Source organism: Periophthalmus magnuspinnatus, chromosome 19 (genome assembly GCF_009829125.3).
Source record: "Periophthalmus magnuspinnatus isolate fPerMag1 chromosome 19, fPerMag1.2.pri, whole genome shotgun sequence".
Classification (NCBI taxonomy): Eukaryota; Metazoa; Chordata; class Actinopteri; order Gobiiformes; family Gobiidae; genus Periophthalmus; species Periophthalmus magnuspinnatus.
The window spans coordinates 21,161,190-21,184,244 of record NC_047144.1 but is presented as its reverse complement, the minus strand read 5'-3'; the positions used below and the strand labels follow the sequence as shown (position 1 = coordinate 21,184,244).

The following is a 23,055-nucleotide window of genomic DNA, read 5'->3' as shown; positions in this document are numbered from 1 at the left end:
TATTGAGCTTTTATTTTGAAGGCTGCATGAGCGGTGAATCCAGCCAATCAGCGCGCGCCGAATGCGGAAGGAAGCGGCGCCCATTCATGACGGTTGTTGCCAAATCGTCCAGAAAAACAGAAGTGCTTCCTTATAATTTACCGTATGTTCTTTCGTTTATTATCGCATCTATTTTCTACATTCTCTTAGAAGAAACACTACTGGGACAAAGTAAAAGTAAGTTAACACAATTGATCAGTTACTTTTTATCCAGCATGCTGTTGTTTACATCCTATCAGTCACATGGTAGGAGGGTACTCAGTGCAGCATCCCCATTTGGTCCTTCTTTAGTCTTGGTTTAGTCCCTGCTTCAGATCTTGATTGTGTACACTTTAAATTAATTATGTATATATTTTAAACGTATTTCTGTGTTAAATGAACTGTATGCAGGTCTAAATACAATAATGTTTTTTTTGTTTTACTCTTTAATTGGCCTTTATCCAGATGGGATATATGACAGTGGAGGAACACAGCCCCACCCTGCTACATCTCAAGAGGGCCCCTGGGATACGCTCGTGGTCTCTTCTAGTTGGTAAGTGCACTATAGTAGAGGAGAGAGGGGTAAGATGAGGCAAACAGCAAAAACCAGCAAAAAAAAAAAGGTTTAAACACATCATACACTACACTACCGCCTGGGTTCTGTTTGAAAGATCATTTTGGAACCAATTATATGTAGAGTTGTCAAATCCAATATGCTTCAGATGCTTCAAGAGGATTGTATGATCTACTGAATAAAAAGAATTGAAATTGTTTTGACAAAAAAACAAACAAAGCAAAACGTGTCTCAATTTACCCCCATCTCTCCTATATATGCAGTACACGCCACTAATAAGATAACATAACCATAATTTGTTATACAATGGGGACATTTTTGTGTTTTGAAAGCAAAGTGCATGAGCAGCAGCAGAATAACAAAAAAAATAAAACATATGAATAGGAATACAAGACAGGTCTATTAAAACAAGTTAAACAAGTAACTAAGACACTCATTACTATTGAGATTGAGAGGGAAAAGAGGTTAAGTAGAGTAATAAAGGCTACAATACTAGAAGTGATTATATACTAGTGTTGTCACGATACTAAAATTCAGTACTCGATTTCAATACTAAGGGACAGACTCGATACTCAATACTGATTGCGATACCACAATGATAATAAAGAAAGAGTACTTTCTTTTATATTTCCATGTGGTCTTATATCTGTGTAATGCCTCAGTTGTCCAGGTCTCATTCATCTCAAGATCATTCTAAAGCTGTTGAGGAAAGTTTCATTTCTGTTTCTAGCATTTATACCTTCTCAAATTAGTAGGTTATCTAGTTTTAGTATCGATTAGAGTCTGTTTTTGATACTTTTGACAACCCGAGTGTACACACACACCCACACATTCAAAGACACTTTACAGTGCATTATTCATTCAGTCTACGCTCAACAGTGATAAGCTACTGATGTAACCATTGGCCCTTCAGCACTCACTTACACACCGATTTCATGGCAACAGGCAAAATGGCTGAAGTACCTTGCCTAAGGACACAATGACCATGTTTTTGCCACTGTTGCTCCACTGTGACACTTGATATTATATTATAGATATCGAAGTATTAACTTAATGTAATATACACATTTATAAAACATTCACAAAGCTTCATTGCAGTCAGGTAAAATATATTCTTTTTTTCAGGCATATCATCTATTGGTGTAGCTGCGGCCTACTACAGTTCAGGTACCACAGCTTTTTTGCATAATTGTTTCACTTATTTGCATGTTGCGTATTTTGCACCCTTTGATTGGTTTTCCTTGCTCCTGATAGACAGCATCCTGTGGAAGCTCTTCTACATCAGCGGCTGTCTATTTGTGGCGATGCAGAACATGGAGGAGTGGGAGGAGGCTGTGTTCGATAAGACCAATAACCTAATTGAGCTCAAGACGTTCAGCTTGTACGCGTATGTCCTCACACTATGGAAGAAGGGACAAGAGAAAGGTTAAGTGCTGTCTTTAAAAGCAAAATAATATCCATATTTTAGTTTAAAGTTGGCGTGGGAAGCAGTATAGAAGTAATATGGAATTCTGTAATGCTTCAATCTGTATTTAAAGGTGCACAATGTAACTTTTGTGATGTTAAAGATGGGGGTAGTTCAAGGTCCTATCCATAGACTGTAAATTGACAAAGCTAACCTGCTAGCCTCTGTGTTCCAAATAGAAAGTGAGCATCAACTCTCACTTTCTATTTACTTTTTATAGTATTCACTGGCTACACTATTCACTTTCTATTCAAAAACTCACCCCTCTCTCCATAACTACTGCTGTCAGACTCATCATTTTGCTCTTAAAATATTTGTATTAATCCACGTAAATCAACATATGAACATTAATAACAGACTAATGCGGTGCCCTCTTTCCCCCGAGGTTGCTTTCGTTAGCTTTAGCAACAGGTTTGATTCATCGCGTTGTTAAGCACCTGCTCCTTGATAAACTAGCAGTGCGTTAACCTCAACAGCCTCTCTCTGGATTGGCTCTTTGGTTGCTATGATACTTGCGGTCGGAAATATGGAACCTGGCTGCAAATTCGCCCCTATAATTGTTATCCTTGACCAACTTCCTTTTGCTAGAGCCAAACGCTATGGGTGATGTCACAGTCCCTTAGTCCACTTCTATTGTACAGTCTACGGCCCTATCTTTTAACACAAATAATAATCAGCTTACTTAAAGGAGTACAATGTAACTTTTCTGAAATGGAGACGTTGCATTGCATGAATTGTTCCACGGTATGGCTTTAAATGTATCTTAAATGCATTTTAAATTCTACTGTGAGCGGGGTCATGTGTAAGTTGTCCTGGTGGTGCCACGTGCTCGTCTCCATGGAGATGCCACCTCCATAAAGTTACATGCTGTACCTTTAAATATAGATATTCAAAATGATTCACGTTGTTTTGTGCTTAATAGCTGTGAAATTACTGGGTCTAAATCAATATGAAACAGAAACTGGCACAAAACTATATTAGTAGATTTTCAGATGGAATTGATTTTTAGATGGAGAGTATCAAGTTAACTAACATTTTTCCTCCTCTTCCTCCTCCAGTGGTGTTGGACATGGCGCACTTGCGAGACGTCTGCGTTCAAGAGGAAAGGGTGCGCTACTTGGGGAAAGGCTACCTGCTAATGCTAAGGCTCGCTACAGGCTTTTCCTACCCCCTCACCCAGAGCGCCATGCTGAGAGGACGCAGGTAAGGGAAAGGTTCAAATCACATAGAAATAATATTAACTTTAAATTGTTTTCACACACAAATACTAGAATGATTTGACAAAAGAGGGTCAAATATATATATGGTAAAATTCTCATATTATCCTTAAAAGTACACTATATAACTTTTTTTGGAATTGCGTCCACCATCTGCTTGTATCCATGGTCATGTTTCACAATATGGAATTAAACGTATATTGCAGTCGTTCAATTACAGCTGTGTCTATTGCTAAAAAAATACCTTAGAAAACCTTAGTATTCTTTCTTTGAGCATGCTTGCCTCTCCACAGATCTGACTTGGTAGTGCCACTTTATTGTTGAAAGATAGATATGTTTAATATTGTGAGACATATAGGCAAAGCAACATTTCCTTCGAGACAAATAGACAAGTTGCGTCTAGAAAAGTAACAGTGCATTTTTTGTTGTTGCTTTTTTGTTGTTCTCGCTGCCTGACAGTTGTTGGTGTGTAAAGTATATTTTATATGACGCTCAAATGGACGACTTCACCTTTAATCAAGTGTTTGCAAAGTTGTGTTTTGGTATGAAGTCTATCTGTTGATTTTACACTCCCCAAATGAGTTTTATTATTTCATTTATTTATAATTTATTTAACTTGTAAATAAGTGAAATAAATGTGTAATTAATCACATTTTAATGGAGGTCTACAGCCAATCCTCTGTCTGTAAAAGCAGGTTGTGTTTCAGACTTAGGAAGAAATTGAACTATTTTTGTGTTAAATGGCACCAATTAAAGTCTGTATTGTTTATGTTCAGGAAAGATACATTTTGATGATTGTGATTGAGCCATAAAAGGAAAAGAACATTTGTAATTAAAGCCACAGCATGCAACTTTTAGTCAAAAAATAGACAAATATAAAAGCAAGTTCATTGTGTTAATTTTGGTTGTGTTTATTCATTGCACTGACAAACTTACAAAAACATGTGTCCTTACTGTTCTGCTTAAAACTTCACAAAACTGACTCTTATTTGGGCTGCAAAAGGGCCTCCTCCTGCTTGTTTCCATAGAAATGTTGTTCCTTTGGTTACGATATTCCACAATATGGCATAAAATGTATCTATTTCCATGGAAAGTGTTGCAAAGTATGAGTTTAACTTTCTATTTCTATGGACTCAAGCAGGTGGCGTGCCTTTAGTACAGTAGAATAATCTCTCAAAAGCATATTATATTACTACTAACAGCTGGGGGCTATTGTTTTTAGCCTCATTTAAACTGCTTAACATTATTCCATGAGTCCACTACTGCTACAATCCAATAGCGTTTGTATGTAGGGCACTTACAAACATATTATTACATTTCCATCATTTTAATTCCACACCACTGGTCTCATGTTACATCTTACTCACCCATTTGCTTCCACCACATACAAATCAGTACCATCCCTGTCTCTGCTCATCATCTTTATTGTTGTAACGACGTGATGGTTCCTGTTTTTTGGCCAGTTAAGTATTTACTGCGCATCAGTGACATGAGCGCGTCTGGCCACATAATGGAAGTAGACCACAGCGCATTACAATGGTCAAATGTAACTCCGTGGTCAGTGAGTAGTTAGATATTATTGGCAGCAGTGCAACGTTGGGCTACTGCAAAATCAAATGACTCAGATGGGCTGGAATGCCCTGGAACTGTTATTTTCCATTTTTTTTCCACAAAATGTATAAGCAGCTGTTGAGGTTGAGGTCAAAATAAGTCCTCTGTGTACAGCATCTAGAACACATGTGTCAAACTCAAGGCCCGGGGGCCAAATGCGGCCCACCACGTCATTTTATGTGGCCCACGAGATGGTAAATTAAGGCTTGACTGTCATTTTAAAATAAGTCTATACTGCTTTAATGTGTGCATTGACAATAAACTAATGAGATTATTTGCAAATAATCATCCCAAATTGTTCAGGAAGAGGAAAATTGTCAGCGTGGAAGGCAGTTTCAAGAAAGGTGTTAAAGGTGAATACAAGTTTGTGCTTTAAGGAGAAAATCTGTATGTTTTTTGTGTCATGAGACGGGGTCAGTACAATCTACGTAGACGTTTTGACACCAAACACGGAGCTAAGTCTGCTAAAGTTAGCCTTCAAGAAAACAAGAAATAGTCCAATAATTAAAAGGCTGTTTTTGAAGCAGTGCTGAAGGTGTGCGCTGACCAGACACACACTTTTAAAAAGGTCAGTTTATCAGGAAATACACAGTTACACGGAGTTACACAGACACGTAATATTTGCAACTTGAATAACTAATAAATACAGAAACAGTTATTTAACAAGTTTAAAAGTAGTTACATTTATTTTACATGACATTTGTTTACATTTAGTGACATTCATCCTGCCGCACAGTTACATCTGGCCCTTGATGGCGGCCATTTTGCTGATGTGGCCCTCGGTGAAAATGAGTTTGACACCTCTGATCTAGAAAGTCCATGTTAGAATACTAGTTGGTGTTAGCATTACCCTGACAAAACTTCTCACTAGACTCTTAAAATTGTGGTGAATAATATACTCTGAATGCATAAAGTAAGTGAGGAATAACAGCAAACTCTTTAAAATGAACTAGTTCTGTTTTTAAGACGGTAAAACACAGGCACAGCTCCTTTAAAGTGCAGTTATTGTAAAGTGTAATGATATTTTTGTGTATTTATGAAGTGATATTTATAGCATTGTGTGTGTGTCTTGTACCAGTGACGTGGAGGCAATAGCAGCTTTACTGAAGAAGTTTGTGGGGCTGGACGATCTACGCAAGCGATCACAACAGGAGGAGGAGGAGGACTACGGAGGTGACGAGGAGGAGGACAGCAGCGAATCAGAGCGAGAACTTTGACCCCCATCTACCGCCATTTTGAACTTTTTTTTTTATCTGTTTGGGGCAACTAGCGATGTCAGTATATCAAGGGTGGTTATTATTATTAAGTTTTGTATCAAATGAAAGCTTTATGTGCTGTATTTCATGCCAAAATGTTAGTTATTGTCAACTAATTAAAAAACAGAATTTGCTGTTCTAAAAGAGGGTTTATGTCAGGGTTTATAAATTATTCTAATACTTATAATTATAAAGTTAAGGGAGTAAGTCAATTTTGCATAATATCCCCCTCTTTAGCAAATAACATAATAATTACTGTATTTTCCGGATTATAAGTCGCTCCAGAGTATAAGTCGCACCAGCCAAAAAATGCATAATAATGAAGAAAAATCATATATCAGTCGCACTATACTATAAGTCGCATGCTTTGGGGATATTAATTTTACAAAATCTGAGACCAAGAACAGACATTTTATCTTTAAAGGGAAGTTATAATAATAACAATAAAATAGAGAACAACAGAAAAAAAGTGCGACTTATAGCTTGGAAAATACTGTATATGTTTTTTTTTGTCAAGGTGTATCTATGTTTACCCCTTTCTACTGATTGTGTCACCTTCTGGCCACCCTGAAATATTCCACATTATGGCATTAAACTTTGCTATCTCCATGGAGACAAGAAGGTGATGCCACAAGGATCGGAGTCACATGTCACACAGTAAAAAAGTTATGTTTGTCCAAGCTTTTTTTGAACAATGAAAACATCTGTAACTGAATATATGCAAGATAGATAAGTTAAATGCCATACTCTGGAACATTCAAGGTAAAGTAATGACATCTCCATGGTGACAAGCAGGTGATGACCCACCGTACAGACAGTTACATAGTGCACCTTTTTTGTCTAAAGATGTTTTCATAGTCCCCGGTCTCATATCATAACTGTCTAAGTCATTTTTTGGTCAAATTGAGTTTGTTTTTTTTTTTTTTTTATCTCATTCTACTCTTCAGACCCCACTGCATCTGTAGGTGTCATTGGTTCCAGTTTTGACCAATCAGAACAAATTTTACAGCCAGAAAAACACAAATCACCCCAGTCATTTTATTCAGTCTTGTCATGATACTAAAATTCGACTGTGATAAGACAATGATAATTAAAAACACTCTTTCTTTATAGACATTTTCAACATTAAATTACTGTGTGGCCTTATATTTGTGTAAATAGTCGTCAAGGTTCCATCGTCCGTGGGCGTATTTTAGTCTATGTGTATTATACTTGTTCTGATGCAGCTCAAGATCATTCTAAAACTATTCAGGAAAGGTTCATTTCTGTCCTGTGAATGTAACTTGTTTAGTATGGATACCTGCTCAAATTGCTACTTATTAGTGTTACTTCATTGAAATATCTTGGTTATATTTAGGACCTTCGCTTGAATCAAACCTATGCTACCATTTTATCATAATCCTTGGTGCCTTCCCGCTTGCGTCTAATATGTGTTTATACCATTCAAAGCTCCTGTTTGTTTTCACTCTTCCGTAATGACAATGATAATCACTATTTGAACATTTCCTAAACAGACAAATGCAAACTATAATTAAGCACGAAGGATTTGGGGCCAAAAGTGAATTACTTGCAAAATACCTCCAATTGTTGTTTTTGTTGTATTCTAAAACCAAAGACTGAACGATGGAAAAGTCAGGAGATTTCTTTTGGGAAATGTGGGAATCATGATTAATTTTTTGTGCTTGCAAAGATGTTTTTTATTGTTTTTTTAATGAGATGTTTTCCTCACAGTAGAAAATGAAATATCCAAGGTTACATTACCGTCCAACTTTGACTGCCTTGATTACTTAAACACTTTTTAATACTGCACATATGCACTCATCAGTCAAAAATTTGGACACACTTTTTCATTTATGTTTTTTTGAATTAGGAATAAACACATGTGGAACGTAGCACATAAAAATACATTCATAATAACTCAAAACTTGCTCCAGATTTTTGTAAGTAGCCACCTTTGCTTGGACCACTGCTTTGCACTTTTGACATTTCTTGACTCAAGAAAAGAAGAAAAGAAAGAAGAAAAGAAGAAAATCATTGAGAGAAGGTCAAAGGTCAAAGGTTTGCAGCGCTGTCGACAAAGCAAAGGGTGGTTACTTGGAGGATATGACTATAAAATATATTTAAAAAAATGTTTTGCTACATAATTCCACATATCTTGCATCATATATTTCATGTCTTCGGTGTGTATCTAAAAGGTAGAAAGTAGTAAAAGATGAATGAGATGGTTTATCGAAACGTTTGACTGGTGTATGTAGGTATTAGTATAAAACTCATGGAATTATTTTAATGTAATACTATGTGGACTCATGAAGAATCCTTTCATGTCATTACTGTGTTAGTACATTACTAATACATCAATAAACATGTTCAAATTAACTTTTACTGCACTGAAACGCAAGGGATCACGGTCTGTGGAGTCGGGCTTGTAATTCAAAATATCCAGTCCAGAACATGCAACATTTTAGCATAAGAAACTCTGTTAAAACAACGGCTCAGCTTTAATGGATAAGCTGTAGTAAAATAAACTGTAAACTTGACTAAAAGGCTGCAAGATTAATCAAAGAGGCTGCCATAATTGCACCATAATTTCCTTCAATAGCAACAATATTCTCCTTGTTTTATGTGCAGCTGAAGTTGTTTTTAAATGTGCTACATAAATAAACTTTAGTCGAACCCTGTAGATTAGATCTGTACACGCACGTTCTGAAATGTGGTTCTTGTGTTAGTTTGTCAGTTCATATTTCAGTATTTTTGTTAAGAACTCATAAATCCCAAATCGATATGAATCAATATGTTTGTTAGAAAAATCACAATTAGGTCTTTTTCCATAATCCTTCAGCTCTCCTCAACATAAAGGCTGTGTTACTGCGGCGCAAACATCACACTCTACGGTTAAAGCTCCGGTTAAAGTGTCTTTAGCCTGACTGTCCCGGCAGCATGTCCCTCAGGCAGGCCGTGGTGTCCTCCAGAACCTTCTGCAGTGACGCTTGGACTGGCCACACGTGCTCCTCCTCCCACTCCTGCACTGTGGAGTCTGGGTACAGGGCGCTCATCTCTCCTCTCAGGACGTCCAGCTTCTCCTGCAGCACTGACACATACCTGCACAGGATAATAATATAATGACATGACATATATTCTGCACGCAAACAACAAACATGGATTCTTTTACAGGAAAAATGGGGATTTAAATTAATAAATAAACTGTACATGTACTGCAAATATTGGCACCTTGGACTTTTTATGTATATTTCAAGTGAAGTAAATGGTGTCAAGGAACAGGAAATATATAAATGAGGACTTTTCAACATTAGAAAATAAAGTTATATTCTTGTAGTCGTAATTGCATCAATAAATCTTCGATATTATTGGAGGGAGCCTGTAAAAAAAAATCACAAAACTGTCTCAAATTCTTACGCTGCAGCTTGGCTTTGGATCTGCATTACGATCAGGGGGTTGACCATCTTCTTTTGTCGTTGGTGAGGACTGAACCAACCTCGTACAAACCTGCAGCGAGTCAATGCAAATAAAGAAAAAGCGAGTCAAAAAAATAAAAAAATAAAAATAAAAATTCAAATACAGTACATCATCATATTTATACTTTGTTTCTGGTGATATAAATATTAATACTTTGCTGTGACACCATTCTGGGGGGTACTGGACTGTACGTGGATGTCTATGGGGGAATGTTCAGCAGTTCCAAGACACAATGCACACATTTGCAAACACTGCCTGAAAATCTTTTTAAATAATAATAATGATTTAAATGAAAACTTAAGACACATTTTCAGGAGCTTGTGCGTTCGTGGTCGTGTTTTCAACAAAAATACGAGCGTGGCAAACTGAAAAACAAATTCCTGTCCCATCTCCAAGTGATCCAATGGATTTATATCAAACATATGAAAAGGTGCACTGTGTAACTTTTCAGGTGGAGTGTAAAAAGCTTGTTGTCATGTCGATGTTATTGTTTTGCCTACACTACAGCACTAAACTTTTATAAGCGTGATAAGCGTGTGATGCCACCAGGCCAAGTTACAGGTCAGTTCTGTGGAGATTGAAGCCTGCTCACAGTAAGAATGCATGTTTTTGAGGTGTAAAAACAAGTAATGCTTTACTATGGAACATTCAAAGCAATGTAATAACATCTAATGGCATACACATCATCAATAAAGTTATTTGGTGCACCTTTTTAAACGCTTTCTGCAAAAAAAGTCAATGCAAATTCTAAAATCACATCAAAATCACTTACATGTTGTGCTCAAAGTATCGCACGTCTTCAGAATTTAGAAATGAATTGAGATCAACTATTATCTCGGCCAGAAATCTCCCTGGAAACATGGTGGTGTTTTGTGAAATTCTGCAACACACAAAAAAAATGTATAAATCTTGGTGAGTTTTGTGAAATTTCTAATTTTATTAACCGGCAGCAGATATGACAAGTAATTCCAGCAAACTTTTACCTAGCAACCAATGGTAACAAAGCCCTAAACTGCTGTAATTGGACAAGTAAAAATAAACTGCAGCTTTTATTTTGTTAAGCTAGAGTAAATTCAGCCTGGACCACCTAACTGTGCTCCCATGTACCTCACCACTTCTCCAGAGTTTACTACATCACCTCACGCCAATTACTCCACTCCGCTGCTCGCCACACCTCCTCTTCATCCAATCAGCACCCAGTCTGCCCAATTTAATCCCACTTTAAAGATGCACGGTCGCTCTGATTTGTGCCGCGCCCCGTCTCCTGCCCAGCACCTCCTTGGCTTCTCATTATCTCATCGTCCCCTCTACTCTCCTCGGCGTCACCTCTACAACCTCCATCTCCTAAATGTAAACCATGTTCTTCATCTTCGTCGTATTGTATCGTATCTTCTGCCTGGGTCCGAACGATAACAAAGATAACTCATTCAATAAAGCTCACTAATAATTCTCTCCGTGTGTCTATCTGTGTCTCTTCTGGGTTGAAATGAATGTTTAAACTGCCAGAAAATATTGTTCTATGTCAACTGTCCCTGCATTTTAGATGGAATTACATGGATTTTTTTGAGTGTCTGTTTTACAACTCAGCTCTACTTCCTGATTAAACTGCCATGTAAAACTATGATACATATTTACCATTGGTACAATCCCACCAAACCAAGTCATAATTAGAAAAAAATACATGAAAACTGCACTTTAATCTTGCTATAACAATCGGTATTCAGATGTACCTTTCCATCGCCTCTACCTCCACAGATGAAATCCCCAGTTTGGACGTGATCTTGTCTTGAGTTTTAACGTCAAACAGTCCGTCGATGAGGGTCTGGAGACAAGCAGCTAAAGAGGGAAGAGCGACGGGTAACAGCTCACACAGCACGGACAGGTGGTCATATCTGAAACACACACAAGAGGGGATCATATGTAAAGCTTTATTCTGGAGTTTTGGACGCCTTAGCATTGGTCTTTAGCTATTTGAAACTTATAGGTCATGTTATATCTTACATAGGGTTATTTTCTGTGTCCCAGGTGTGACGTAAACATGTTCAAATCAAATAGAATTCTTACTAATAACAGTTCTAATACTGATTTACGCTTAATTACGAAAAACTGGACACGATTCCCATGTTATTTATGTTGTAATTCGGTGTTTCGCAAATTCCAAGAGATGCTTTGTAGTAAAGGCAATCTGAGAACTGACTTTCTGTAGATTTGTGGTGAGTACCTTTGCCAACCGGTGAGCGCGATGCCCCTCAAATGCACCGCGACCGACACAGACTCCGCCACCCTGAGCCACTGCAGCGTGTTGTCCACATGTCTCTGAGAAGACGGCACACAGCAGTGGACACTGGTGGAGCCTTTGAACGAACTAGCAGCCCACACGTCCGCCATGCCGGCCCTGCTATACTTCTCTAATAGTGACACTGTGTAAGAAGACAACAGGATTTTAAAGTGATTGTTGTGATTGTAGCAAAGGAAAAAACTGTGCATCATTGTGGCTATTAGGTTTTTTTTCTGATGACACTGTGGCTTATTTTTATTGTTTTGGTTTTATTGCGCTGTAAAAGGAAAAAAAAAAATCAAAAATCTAACGCTCTAGAGTTTTCCAAGTGTAATTGTACGAGCTCAATCAACTTTATTAACTAAGTAATCTTTGCAGTATGTTATTTTGGACTTTTCGGAGTTTTTGTTGTTGGTTTTTTTTTAAATTAACTTACTAAGTACAGCCCAAAATGATGCACCGCTTTGGCTTTTGTAAGTTGTGGTAGTATCCAAGTAGATAGTACCTGTTTTGTCCACATCCAGATCAGGGTTATAGTCCCACAACATTGGCTGGACCAGTCCGACTAGACCACTGTCTGTAGATGAGGAAAGAAATGAACTGGTGTCATTCAACGTATCACATTTTTTATAGTAATGATAATAAAATGAAAGAGCTATGTTAAATTATTGCATTTGTTATTCCAATGTAGATGACTGTTGCGTGGATATGTATAAAAATGATTTGAAGAATGTGAATGAAAAACGTGAAAATTGAGTACATCATTTTAAAAGAGCTAATAAAAAAAGAAAGACACTTGCATAGTATAGTCTTGCAAACAAAGGTAGATATTTTTGCACTTTTGTAGTTATTTTTTATCAATTTCTGATGGATTGCTAAAATATAATCTAATATAGATGTGCATTTTTGTCAGTATCACCCACCCCATGTCTCGTAGATACTAAAGGTGCACTGCGTAACTTTTCTGGTGGGTGGTATGCCATTTGCTTGTCTCAGTGGAGATGTTATTGCTTTGCGACAGACGGTCTACTGCTCCGAAGGTTGGCGGTTCAACATCCCTCTCTCGACATAAACGTCATTGGTAGAGGGGTAGGATCCACTGACCTACAGGTTGGCGGTGCGATTCCAGCTCTCACAAATGAACGCTGTTGTTGTGTCCATGGGCAAGACACTTAACCCACCTCATCCCCAGTGTCTGCGTGCACTGGTGTATGAATGTGTGTAAAAAATGTGACCATTTATATAAAAATGTGACCGTTTTGCCTGGGATATTCTACAGTATGACATTACACGCATCTATGTCTTGTAGCTCAGATCTATGGAGAGGAGGTACTTTTGAGTAATGAAAACACTTGTAATAAAATAAATGCCAAATCAATATGTTTAATGCCATAGTGTGGAGCATTCCAGACAAAGCAACAACACTCTTCACCAGAAAAGTTACATAGTGCACCTTTAGCACCTATAGCAGTAAATACTTGATTGTTTCTTGTATGGCTATTGTCTAACCGACCCCTGAGTGTGTCCTGGCTCATGTCCCTCATCATGTCGTCCCACATCAGGACGGTGAGGTGCGGCCAGGCTGTCTTCACGGCCCGAGCCACTGCGGTCACATGACTGAGGAAGAGCTGCTCCACACTGCGACCAGATGTTCTCAGCCACCTCCTGGACTCCTCCCCCTCGCCCAACAAGTACACCTGCAACGCACGACAACAAGGGGTTAGAAAGTGGAGACTGGGGTGTCTGAGACATTTCTGAAATGCCCTCCACTATATTTGAAGAACAAATATTATGCAGCCTGTCATCTACTAAATTACCACAGTGAAAACATTGAAACAACATAATTAAGAACATCTCCGGACACGTTCCTCATTACATTGTTTAATTGTTTGTCACCATAATTTTAATGTTCCCCCGTCTCTGTTTGCTCATACCATGTGTCATCCTCAGATATAAATAGAAGAGCAATTAGGCTAAAAATATGACTGGATGTTTATACAGTCATGCAAATAATGATTTTATATCCGAGACAAATACACTGCTATTAAATGTTAATTTTCTATAGCTTTTAAAATGTCAAAGAGAATATATCTGAATTTTGCTCTGTCTGCGTGTCATTATAACGCACTGTTATTGTAAGAAAGTAATGCTGATGAGCTCTATAGCATTCTACTTATTGAGCATTACAATGATGGCCTCTGAAAGTTGTAAAAAGTGCTTATAAACTCATTGTGGTGAATAATTAGGATGCTTGGAATGCATAAGGTAAGTGAGGAATAACTTTGGACTTCTGCAAATTTTAAAATGGACTAGTTCTGTTTTTCATGTTTTTTATGAGAGTAAAAATCAGGTGCAGCGCCTTTAATATCAGTTTCGGAAATGTTTATCTGTTACACCAGTGAGACAAATATTGTATATCGTATCAGCCAACTATAATGGTCTCTTATTGTTCATTATAATACTTAAACAGTTTAGCTTTAACATGCTGTTTAGTCACACATTACCTCGTCTGCTCCGATGTGCAGAGTGGTGATTCCTGGGTGCAAATCTATGACTTGTCTGAGCATGTGCATGACCAGCTGCAAAGGCCTGTCCCTGTGTGGACTCAAAGTGCCCAAGCAGTGGTCCACCTCTCTCAAATCCCGGAGACAATCTTGCTTCAAAACAAACTACAACAACACACAAGTGCAATACATATGTAGGGTTTTTTCAATAAAGCATAAAAAAATAACTGTATGTAACATTGTAGTTTTGTTAAATCCCTGAACCAACTGTAAAAATATCTATACAGGTCTTTAAAAACAAGAACATTGTACTTTTACCCTGAATATTAAAATGGCAAATGTGCCTTTCCAATAAAAAAGATATTTTAAAACGTGGGAGTTTGGTTAAAATACACCTTTTGGAAAATGAAGACTATTATGCAACCGGTGGATATTTCTATTTAGTTGCACTGCTCAATCTACAAGAAGAGGGATAAACATCATGAGGCTTGAATGTGAACTTGAAGTAAGTTAGAGTGGGTGACAAAAACATCTAAATGTTTTACTGGCAATGCACTATTTATATTATTATGACAATATGTGCTAATATGTGCCGTTTGTAAATATAGCTTCAAGTATCGCACAAAAGTGAAGTGAGACTGAAAAATAAAAAAGTGTGGTCTGTTTTTTATTTTATTTTACTCATCTCCTTTTGCAGCCGTTTTAAACAGATTTTTTTTTTAGATCATATATTCGAAAAAATAACATTTGCAATAATATATAATTTTTAAATTAGTAAAAAGAAGTCATAAATAAATGTTCACCTCCATGTGTCCAAATGTCTGGATGAGTGGGATGACCTCCAGTCCTTTAGCTTTGGCTGCTTCCTGGATGGACATCACCTCCTCTTTACTATCACACAAATATATACCGGTATATCATTGTGTAAATAAAATATTAAATTATACATTGGTTTTGCAAATGAAACTCAGCAACAACATGCAGACTGTGCCCGCCTGTATGCAGGCTGTACCCACCTGTATGCAGGCTGTGTGGATGCTTGCAGCATCTTGAGCTCTCCCTCATAAGGAAACATGTCTTCATACTCCACCAGGAGCCCATCTGCTCCCAGCTCTGCAAACAGATCTATCAACTAAACCAAAAATAAATAAATAATTTAAATGCACAGAGAGAAAACGGGCTCGCTAAACAAGATTATAGCAATAAGATGAAACTAACTCATGATTTTGTAAAAGTAAAATGCTGAGATATGTGATTGTATTGTACATCTGTGATATGGTGTGGATGAGACAGAGAATGGACACTGAATTGTTGAATGGTTGTAAGTGCATTGTATCATTTATTCCTGTAAATTACGAACTGCAGATTGAAATTATTAAGGTACGATCAGGTGCAAAACAAGTCAACAGTTTCTTTTTATCACCTTCTCTGTACTTTGCCCCTTCATGTAGGCAAAATCAATATCTTGCATCATTCTGTTCTATGCAACATTTTGAAAGCTACATTTAGCTCTAATTGTTAATTGTCATGGCAACGGTCCTAGGTTTTCATTTGAGAACTGAGAGAAACTCATTTTACAATATTGACAGCCAGATTAAACAAAGTATCTACAAGCCTAATGTAACCAAATGATCATAATTAACATAAAATAAAAACAATAAGAAAATGTATTAAGGGGACAATCACATGCAACACACAAAATGCATTTTATTTCACATTTGAAAATCATAGCCACACACCAAAGATCTGATGAACAACCAATGACTCTTTTGGTGTTACCTTGAGAAGATAATTTATTCTTGGAGGTGCACCTTTCAGATCTAGGTGCACAAGCTTCTTTCCTGTTGGCCAGGGTGGAGACATGATGCAGGATCGCAGACTGTAATCTGAAATATACAATAAAATGAAGAAATATAGCCCCGATACAGCTAATCTAACATTGACAGCTCTTCTATAGCCTCCATGCGTTAATTCATAAACCAGATTTTATTTTCAGCTCAATACGTTAGCGCTACGTCGTTAAAAACTGTAAAATAACTCGTCAAAACTGCGTCAGCTCTTTGTTTACATGCGTTTCTGGTTAAACTCCATAGCGCTCTGACGCGGACCAATCACAGCGCAGCTTTCTCTTCGGATCCACCAATCAGGAGAGCGGACGTGAGCCAACCAGGAAGTGCATGGTCGCAGGATGCAGGTGGCGATTTGAATGATGTGAAACGTGAAAACTGTAGACTTTGGCATATGGCGTGGGTTTTATACGCTTTATAAGAGAGATCTACAGCCACCATGGCCCAGGTGCGGATGAGAAATGCTAAAGGGGCGAATGCGAGTGAAATAGAGAAGAAAATTAAGCGGTGAGTGGGTTTTTTATGATGAAATAAGCTAGGCTACACACTGAATGGCAATAACAAAGCAAAAAAGGACTTGACTCCATTTTCTTTTAGTTGTCCTGAATGACGTAGCTGAATGTTTTTTGTGGTGGTACGTGGCACAAATATAAATTGTATAAAAATATGCATTTTTTTTTATTTTTAAGGTTCAGTATTGTCTTGTTTGGTCTGCATGGAGAGGTTATTGCTTTGCCTGAAATGTTCCACAGTAAAGCCTTCAACTTATCTGTTTCCACTGAGACAGGCAGGTGATGATTAATGCCTGGTCAAGTTACAGGTCAGATCTGAGGAAAGGCGAGTCCACTCACAGTAAGAAGGCATCTTTTTCAAGGCATTTGTGAGCAATAGAAACACCTGTAACTGTTTCAGAGAAAAGTAGATAAGTGCAATAAGATGAAACTTTCCAGGTAAAGTAATAACATCTCCATAGAGACCAAAACAAGGGTGACCAAAACCCAGAAAAACAGACACAAGGCTCAAATCAGCTTCAAGACTTTTATTAAATTTTTCTCAGTTTTTCCAGCAGGCCGAAAACCTAAACAAATATGACATGAAGGGAATTACTTTCTATTAGTATTTTAATTCATATTTATTAATGTATCTTATAAATAACACAATAATTTAAATAATGTATTACGTTTGGAATAATGTAACATTTTTAATGCCTATTTTTAGACAGCTTTGAATATTAATTTAGAGGAAAAAGAATATTTTATTGGATTTGATTAATTAATAAGATGGCTTTTAATGAATTGCTAAATTGTATACACTTTTTAATTAAGTCTCCTTAAACTAGGTTAATGTCCAGATTGTAATAAAATTGGGGACAATTCCTTTTGCAGTTAATGTATACATGTACACTTAAGTAAGTAGAGGGAACGTGCCAGTGCTGAGACTTGAGCAGTAATGAATACATACACTGAAAGTCAATATAATCATCCTCTCAGATTGACAGATTGGCACAATAATGCAAAATAATAGTTTTGTCAGTACAATATAGTTTAAACTAATGTGTAACTAAGCTGTCTATTAGGGTTGCAGTGGACTAATGATATTCTTGGTCGACTAAAGACTGCGCTGCTGATCTAAACCTTGCTGATCTTGACTAAAAAGGGTCCAAAAAGCTCAAAACTATGTGGCAAAGGCTCTCTAAACTATTATCTATCTATGTATCTGACCCAAATTGGAAACACAAGACAACACCTGCACCGGAGTTCATGCAAAAACAACTATTCATGCAGAAAAACGTACAAGGAAACAATGTATTTGTATAAAGACAGATTCAACTTGTGAAGGCTGAGTTTAATCTGCCTTTTTACACGTGCCAAAAAATACCAACTCACAAACTCACTCACTTCTCCTTTCTGCTGTTGTCCCATATAATCTAAATAGAATGGTTGGGCATACAACTTTTGGTTGAGTATGACTGTACTATGTGTCTAACTCTCCACAGCGGTAATGCCCTGAGACAGAGCTCTGCGTGGCACAGCTCCAGACTGCTCCTGGCGCTCTTACTGGTAACTGCATTTGTGTGTGGCGCCTCCCTGTGGCTGTACCTGGCCTCTGCAGACGGAGACATTACAGAGACGCTGGTGAGACATGGGGAGCTGGTGTCCCCTCAGCCCAGAGTTTACACTGTGCCCTGCTCCGAGGACTACGACCAGCACAAACGGTTCCCAGGTAAGAGGCACGCGTTACTCGCTGCACAAATATGACATGGAACGAAACACAAAACATGGTCCAAATCTAACAATATAATAGCAGTATCAGAAACACAGTCATTATTGTTGAGAAGAGGTTTCCGATATGTTGAAATAAGTGATAGACAAATGATAAATTGGGCCAACCAGCTGTGTAAAATATGCATAAAAATTTCTTTGAACACTAGTATGAAGAGGATACTGCACCAAATGTAACTGCACAGCTAAATTACACAATATGGGGAAAGTAACTCAGATCGGCCCCAAATATCGGCCCAAAAATATCGACAGAGCTTCTCAGCCATCCGTCTCTCTGGATTCTAAACAATCGACATCGGCCATGAAAAGTCAAAACGGTTAATCTCTAGTAGAAATACTTGTGTCTTTCTCATAATTTATGCATTTATAATTTTTTTTAACTTAATGGTCTATGCTGCATTATTCAACGTGCCTGTTAATTAATGGTCAATAAATTATCAGTTATGTTTATTATGGACAGCAGTGAGACACAGAGTTTTCCAAATATCTGCTATATACTTTGTAATGTCCAACAGATGGCAGTGTTGCCCAGATTGACAGAACTGACTGGAGCTGTCCCATTCTTATTTTTTAAAGGAACTGTATGTTGCCTGTGCTTTAACCTGCAGATAAATGACACATACACGTTTTTCTCAGTATCTGGATGGGCCATGCCTCATGAGCTTCCAGAATTCACTCACCAACAGAATCAATTCATGTGAGACTCATTTTACTTTCTGATTTGAGTCATTTTGAGAGCCAAAACACCAAATTATAACATAAATAAAGGGGCCATCATGTCCAGTGTTTATTGTGATTAAGAATAAATCAGTATTTGAATTGTTGTGAGTAAAAGCATAAAAGCTATATGTTAACTCGTAGATCAAGATAGGTCAAGTTTATGAAATTAAAAATCTTACATACAGTTTCTTTAATTATGTCATCTGAGTATTCCAGTATCAGTATTTCTTTGTACTGTGTAACTTTCCTGGCGGAGTGTTGGCCACCTGCTTGTCTCCATGGAGATGTTATTGCCTTGCTTGGAATTTTCCCACAGTATGGCATTAAACGTATATATCTCTAGACAAGCAGACAAGAAAATGATGCCATCAGGCCAAGTCAGCTCTGTGGAGAGGCAAGGATGCACACTGTAAGAGAATATGTTTTTTAAAGGTTCATTAATCAATGCAAACACCTGTAACTGAATAAGTTCACTTTGATACCTCAGTGGAACAAAGATAAGCAATAACATGACAAACAGGTAGCATGACTTCCACCAAAAAAATACAGTGCACCTATAAGTGGTTGCGTAATAGTGGTTTATATTATAAACCATTATAAATGATAAATATTTAAATTCAAAATGCTTTCTGCCACTGGGATATTGCATCATGACATAGAAACAACTGCTTGGGACAGGATCATGCAATAGTTTCCACATATTTCTCCAACCTCTGCTACTTTAAGCTTTCTTTGTCACTCTTAAAAATGACCATAACAGAAAATCAAGGGTCTGGGATAGTTTCAGGCAGTTGGTTTCCCATGATTCTTAACAGTGTTCCTGATTGGATATAAAAAGGGAGTTCTATATTAGTTCTTAAAGAAAATGCAATCTAAAATGTATATGTTATATTTTACAGTCTCATTTTGTTCTTATTTAGCAGCTTTTACCACACAATGCATGATATAAAAAAGCATTTATCTTGACAAGAATAATTTAAAATCAGTAGTCCTGTAGTCATTTAATTTTTTAGTGAATTAATCGGTCAATGGAGTCTTAGTCGACCAAAATTTGCATTCGTTGAGTAATAATTTTATTTAGATTATAAGGAATTTATGGAACAACAGCAGAAAGGAGAAGTTAGTGAGTTAGCTGAAGATTTTTGATGTTTTGTTGTATTTATGTAAAAAGGCAGATTAAACTCATGATTCACAAGTTTATGAAGTTTCCTAATGCTTTTCTTTTGCGTAAATAGTAGTTTTTGCATGAGCTCCTGTGCAGATGTAGTTAGGCCTGTCACGATAACATTTGAAGCACGATATATTCCTAAAGTAAATATAGACGATAAATGATAATATCGAAAGTAAGAGCAAATTTAAACCACAGAACTATTCTAAATCTACAGTATTAAAAAATCATGAGCTGCAGTAGATAAATAAAAGAATGAAACAGTTATATGCTTTTGGATATGGATATGCTTTTATGTGTTTAGTCGACTACAGGCCTCCAGTTAAGGTCCTTTTATTAACGCTAGGCTACTATATTATCCTATTGCAAAACCCCAAGGCTGCTGTGGATTGAAAGGATTTGACGATTTTGTCCAAACACATGTCTGAGATCAGATCTATACCAGAGCATGTACCACGGGAAATAAACAATAAATCACGAGACGTCTGCTGAAACAGTAAAAGTAATTACAGCAGGTCCCAATTCATTTCCTGTGTGAGCCTTGAGAGAACAAATACAAGACCATATCATTAGCTTTAAAGAGTAATTTAAAACGCATTTTCAGGTTTATAAAGTTGGTAGGGTTTTTTTGTAGGGTAATAATGGTAGATGAGGAAGTCTGCTCAATCCTGTAGCCGTCGGGAATCGAAACAGACTGGGATTAAAGTCACTATAACAGATTTTTACTGGCTGAAAGACGTGAAAAACAAACCTAGTTCAGTTTAGACGGTTTGCAGTTGTCCAAAGTTTTTCCTCACTTGCCTTAGGATTCATTCCGAGCATCCTAATTATTCACCACAATGAGTTTATAAGCTCTTTTCACAGCTCTAAAGCTAACATGGTAAGCGCACACTTCCTGGTTATCAGACTATAAAACGCTTCATAATTGGATGCAGACAGTGCTCCAGAGTCCAGTGTTACTGTGTCTTTGATGCATTTAACACAGCCACTTTTGCTATTACCTAATTTAGTTTCAAGTTCCAGTTCCTCTAATATCCATTTTATAGCCCGCTGCTTTGCCTCAAGTGCGTGAATCTCCTCCAAATATGACACTGTTACCAAAAGTGCAGGTTTTTTTGCTTCGATGATGACTGTTTTTATGTGTCTTTTTACAGCTTGGTTGTTCATATTTACAGTGAATCTAAATCTGTCCTTGCCCCGTGCCCAAAAGTCGCAACTTTTTCTGAGTGCCATATTGTTGTGCATAGACGCTCAAAGTTTTTATCTATCAGGTGGATGGTCTGCTTTACCAAACGCATGGTGTGGCTTCAGGGCAGGGCCGGACCTAGCTTTCAGGGGCCCCTAAGATGAATTTGTCTCTGGGGATTCACATTTGACACATTATGACTCTGCTGTCATCACTTTGACCAATTGTATTTGTGTTTATGTGACCAACTACTATAGTCACAAGAACAGTGCACAAACATATAGGGGGATCAAGATTTTTGAAATTCTAGACAAGTTTCTGGTGGATTTTAATGTGTTCCAGTCGGGACAGTGGACTTATATTTACATTATGTCGGGTCCTTGCACCGGTGTAAACACAGAGCTGCCCTCACCTCTGCCCGACTCAAAATTCAAATCAATTTATTTTTGTAAAGCCCAAAATCACAACAGTTTCCTCTTAGGGCTGAACATGAGAATTAATTTAAATGAAAGAGAAACAGACACGCAAATTAATCAACAGAAAAAAAGCAGATGGAGAACTGTCCCAGAACATCCCCTGTCCTTAGACCCTCCTTCTCGGCAAGAAAAAACAAACAAACAAGTAGCAGCAGCAGATATGTTGCTTCTCTAGATATAAAACAAATGTAAACACACAACCCCCGTTTCCAGTAAAACTCTATATACTATATTATTTTCAGTATAAATGTATGGGCTCTTGGGGGGCCTCTGGTGCCTCGGGACCCTAAGCAGCTACTTAGTCTGGTTATAGGCTGGACCAGCCCTGCTTCATGGCCTCTTCACCGCAAAGAAAAGGCTGGTTTATACTCCAGGGTCAAATCTACACGGACAGCACAACTCCTCGACACACCTGACACTCAATCAGAAAGCTTGTGGTTCTTGCTGCGTATGTGCACCTCCCGCACCAAGCCGTCCCTCGCTTTCACCGCTGCCGATAGAGGCCACATCTCCCCTCGCCTTCTGTCCCTTTCCTCCTTCATTCTCCAGTCCACCGGTCCACTGTGCCTGTTGTTGCGACTCTCGGCTGCTGTAGTCACCGCCAGGTTTTCTGGGCCCTATGAAAACTCATTTTCTCTGCCTCAACAGCGGGAGAGACTTTATTGTTGAGAAATGTCAATGGGATTTGGTCGTGTTGAAAAATGTGTTCAGAATGTGTTCCTAAACTAACGGAGGGAGGTAGTCAAAAACTTTTCAACGTGGGCAGCGGCACCAGAGTTTGTTTACAAGTTTTTTTGAACAATGCTTTGAGAAAGGGCAGTGACGCAACATACCGAAAGTATTATTTATTTGGAGAGTTATAGAATTTCTCTGCTCTTTCCAACAACCTCGGTCAAATGAAGACTACCTAGGAATACTGTACGACTCTTAATGGTTTTACTACTTCTGTTACTGCTGCTACTAATACAAATACTATTAT

At 37.7% G+C, this 23,055-nt stretch overlaps 3 protein-coding genes across 3 annotated transcripts in view; 2 read left to right on the top strand and 1 right to left on the bottom strand.

The window, feature by feature from the left end:
* The first annotated feature begins 63 nt into the window (after positions 1-63).
* On the top strand, positions 64-6,102 carry LOC117387564 (cytochrome b-245 chaperone 1 homolog). Its single transcript, XM_033985094.2, has 6 exons — positions 64-216; positions 484-571; positions 1,718-1,759; positions 1,847-2,017; positions 3,116-3,260; positions 5,964-6,102. Exons 2-6 carry the CDS (start codon positions 484-486, stop codon positions 6,100-6,102), a joined length of 585 nt encoding a protein of 194 aa, XP_033840985.1. The 5' UTR covers positions 64-216.
* Positions 6,103-7,818: 1,716 nt separating this feature from the next.
* hexdc (hexosaminidase (glycosyl hydrolase family 20, catalytic domain) containing) lies at positions 7,819-16,496 on the bottom strand. Its single transcript, XM_033985093.2, has 11 exons — positions 16,177-16,496; positions 15,414-15,529; positions 15,201-15,288; positions 14,398-14,562; positions 13,407-13,590; positions 12,399-12,470; positions 11,837-12,035; positions 11,346-11,507; positions 10,388-10,495; positions 9,556-9,645; positions 7,819-9,240 (listed from the first exon to the last, which is right to left on the bottom strand). The coding sequence occupies exons 1-11, from the start codon at positions 16,258-16,260 to the stop codon at positions 9,057-9,059; spliced, it is 1,452 nt and encodes a 483-aa protein (XP_033840984.1). The 5' UTR covers positions 16,261-16,496; the 3' UTR covers positions 7,819-9,056.
* A 69-nt stretch (positions 16,497-16,565) lies between these two features.
* Positions 16,566-23,055, top strand: part of uts2r2 (urotensin-2 receptor 2) — a 54,840-nt gene continuing 48,350 nt past the window's right edge. Inside the window, exons 1-2 of the mRNA XM_033985332.2 lie at positions 16,566-16,751; positions 18,241-18,467. Of these exons, the coding sequence (XP_033841223.1) occupies positions 16,684-16,751; positions 18,241-18,467 (295 nt within the window). The 5' untranslated portion in view covers positions 16,566-16,683. The remainder of the gene's footprint in view (positions 16,752-18,240; positions 18,468-23,055) is intronic.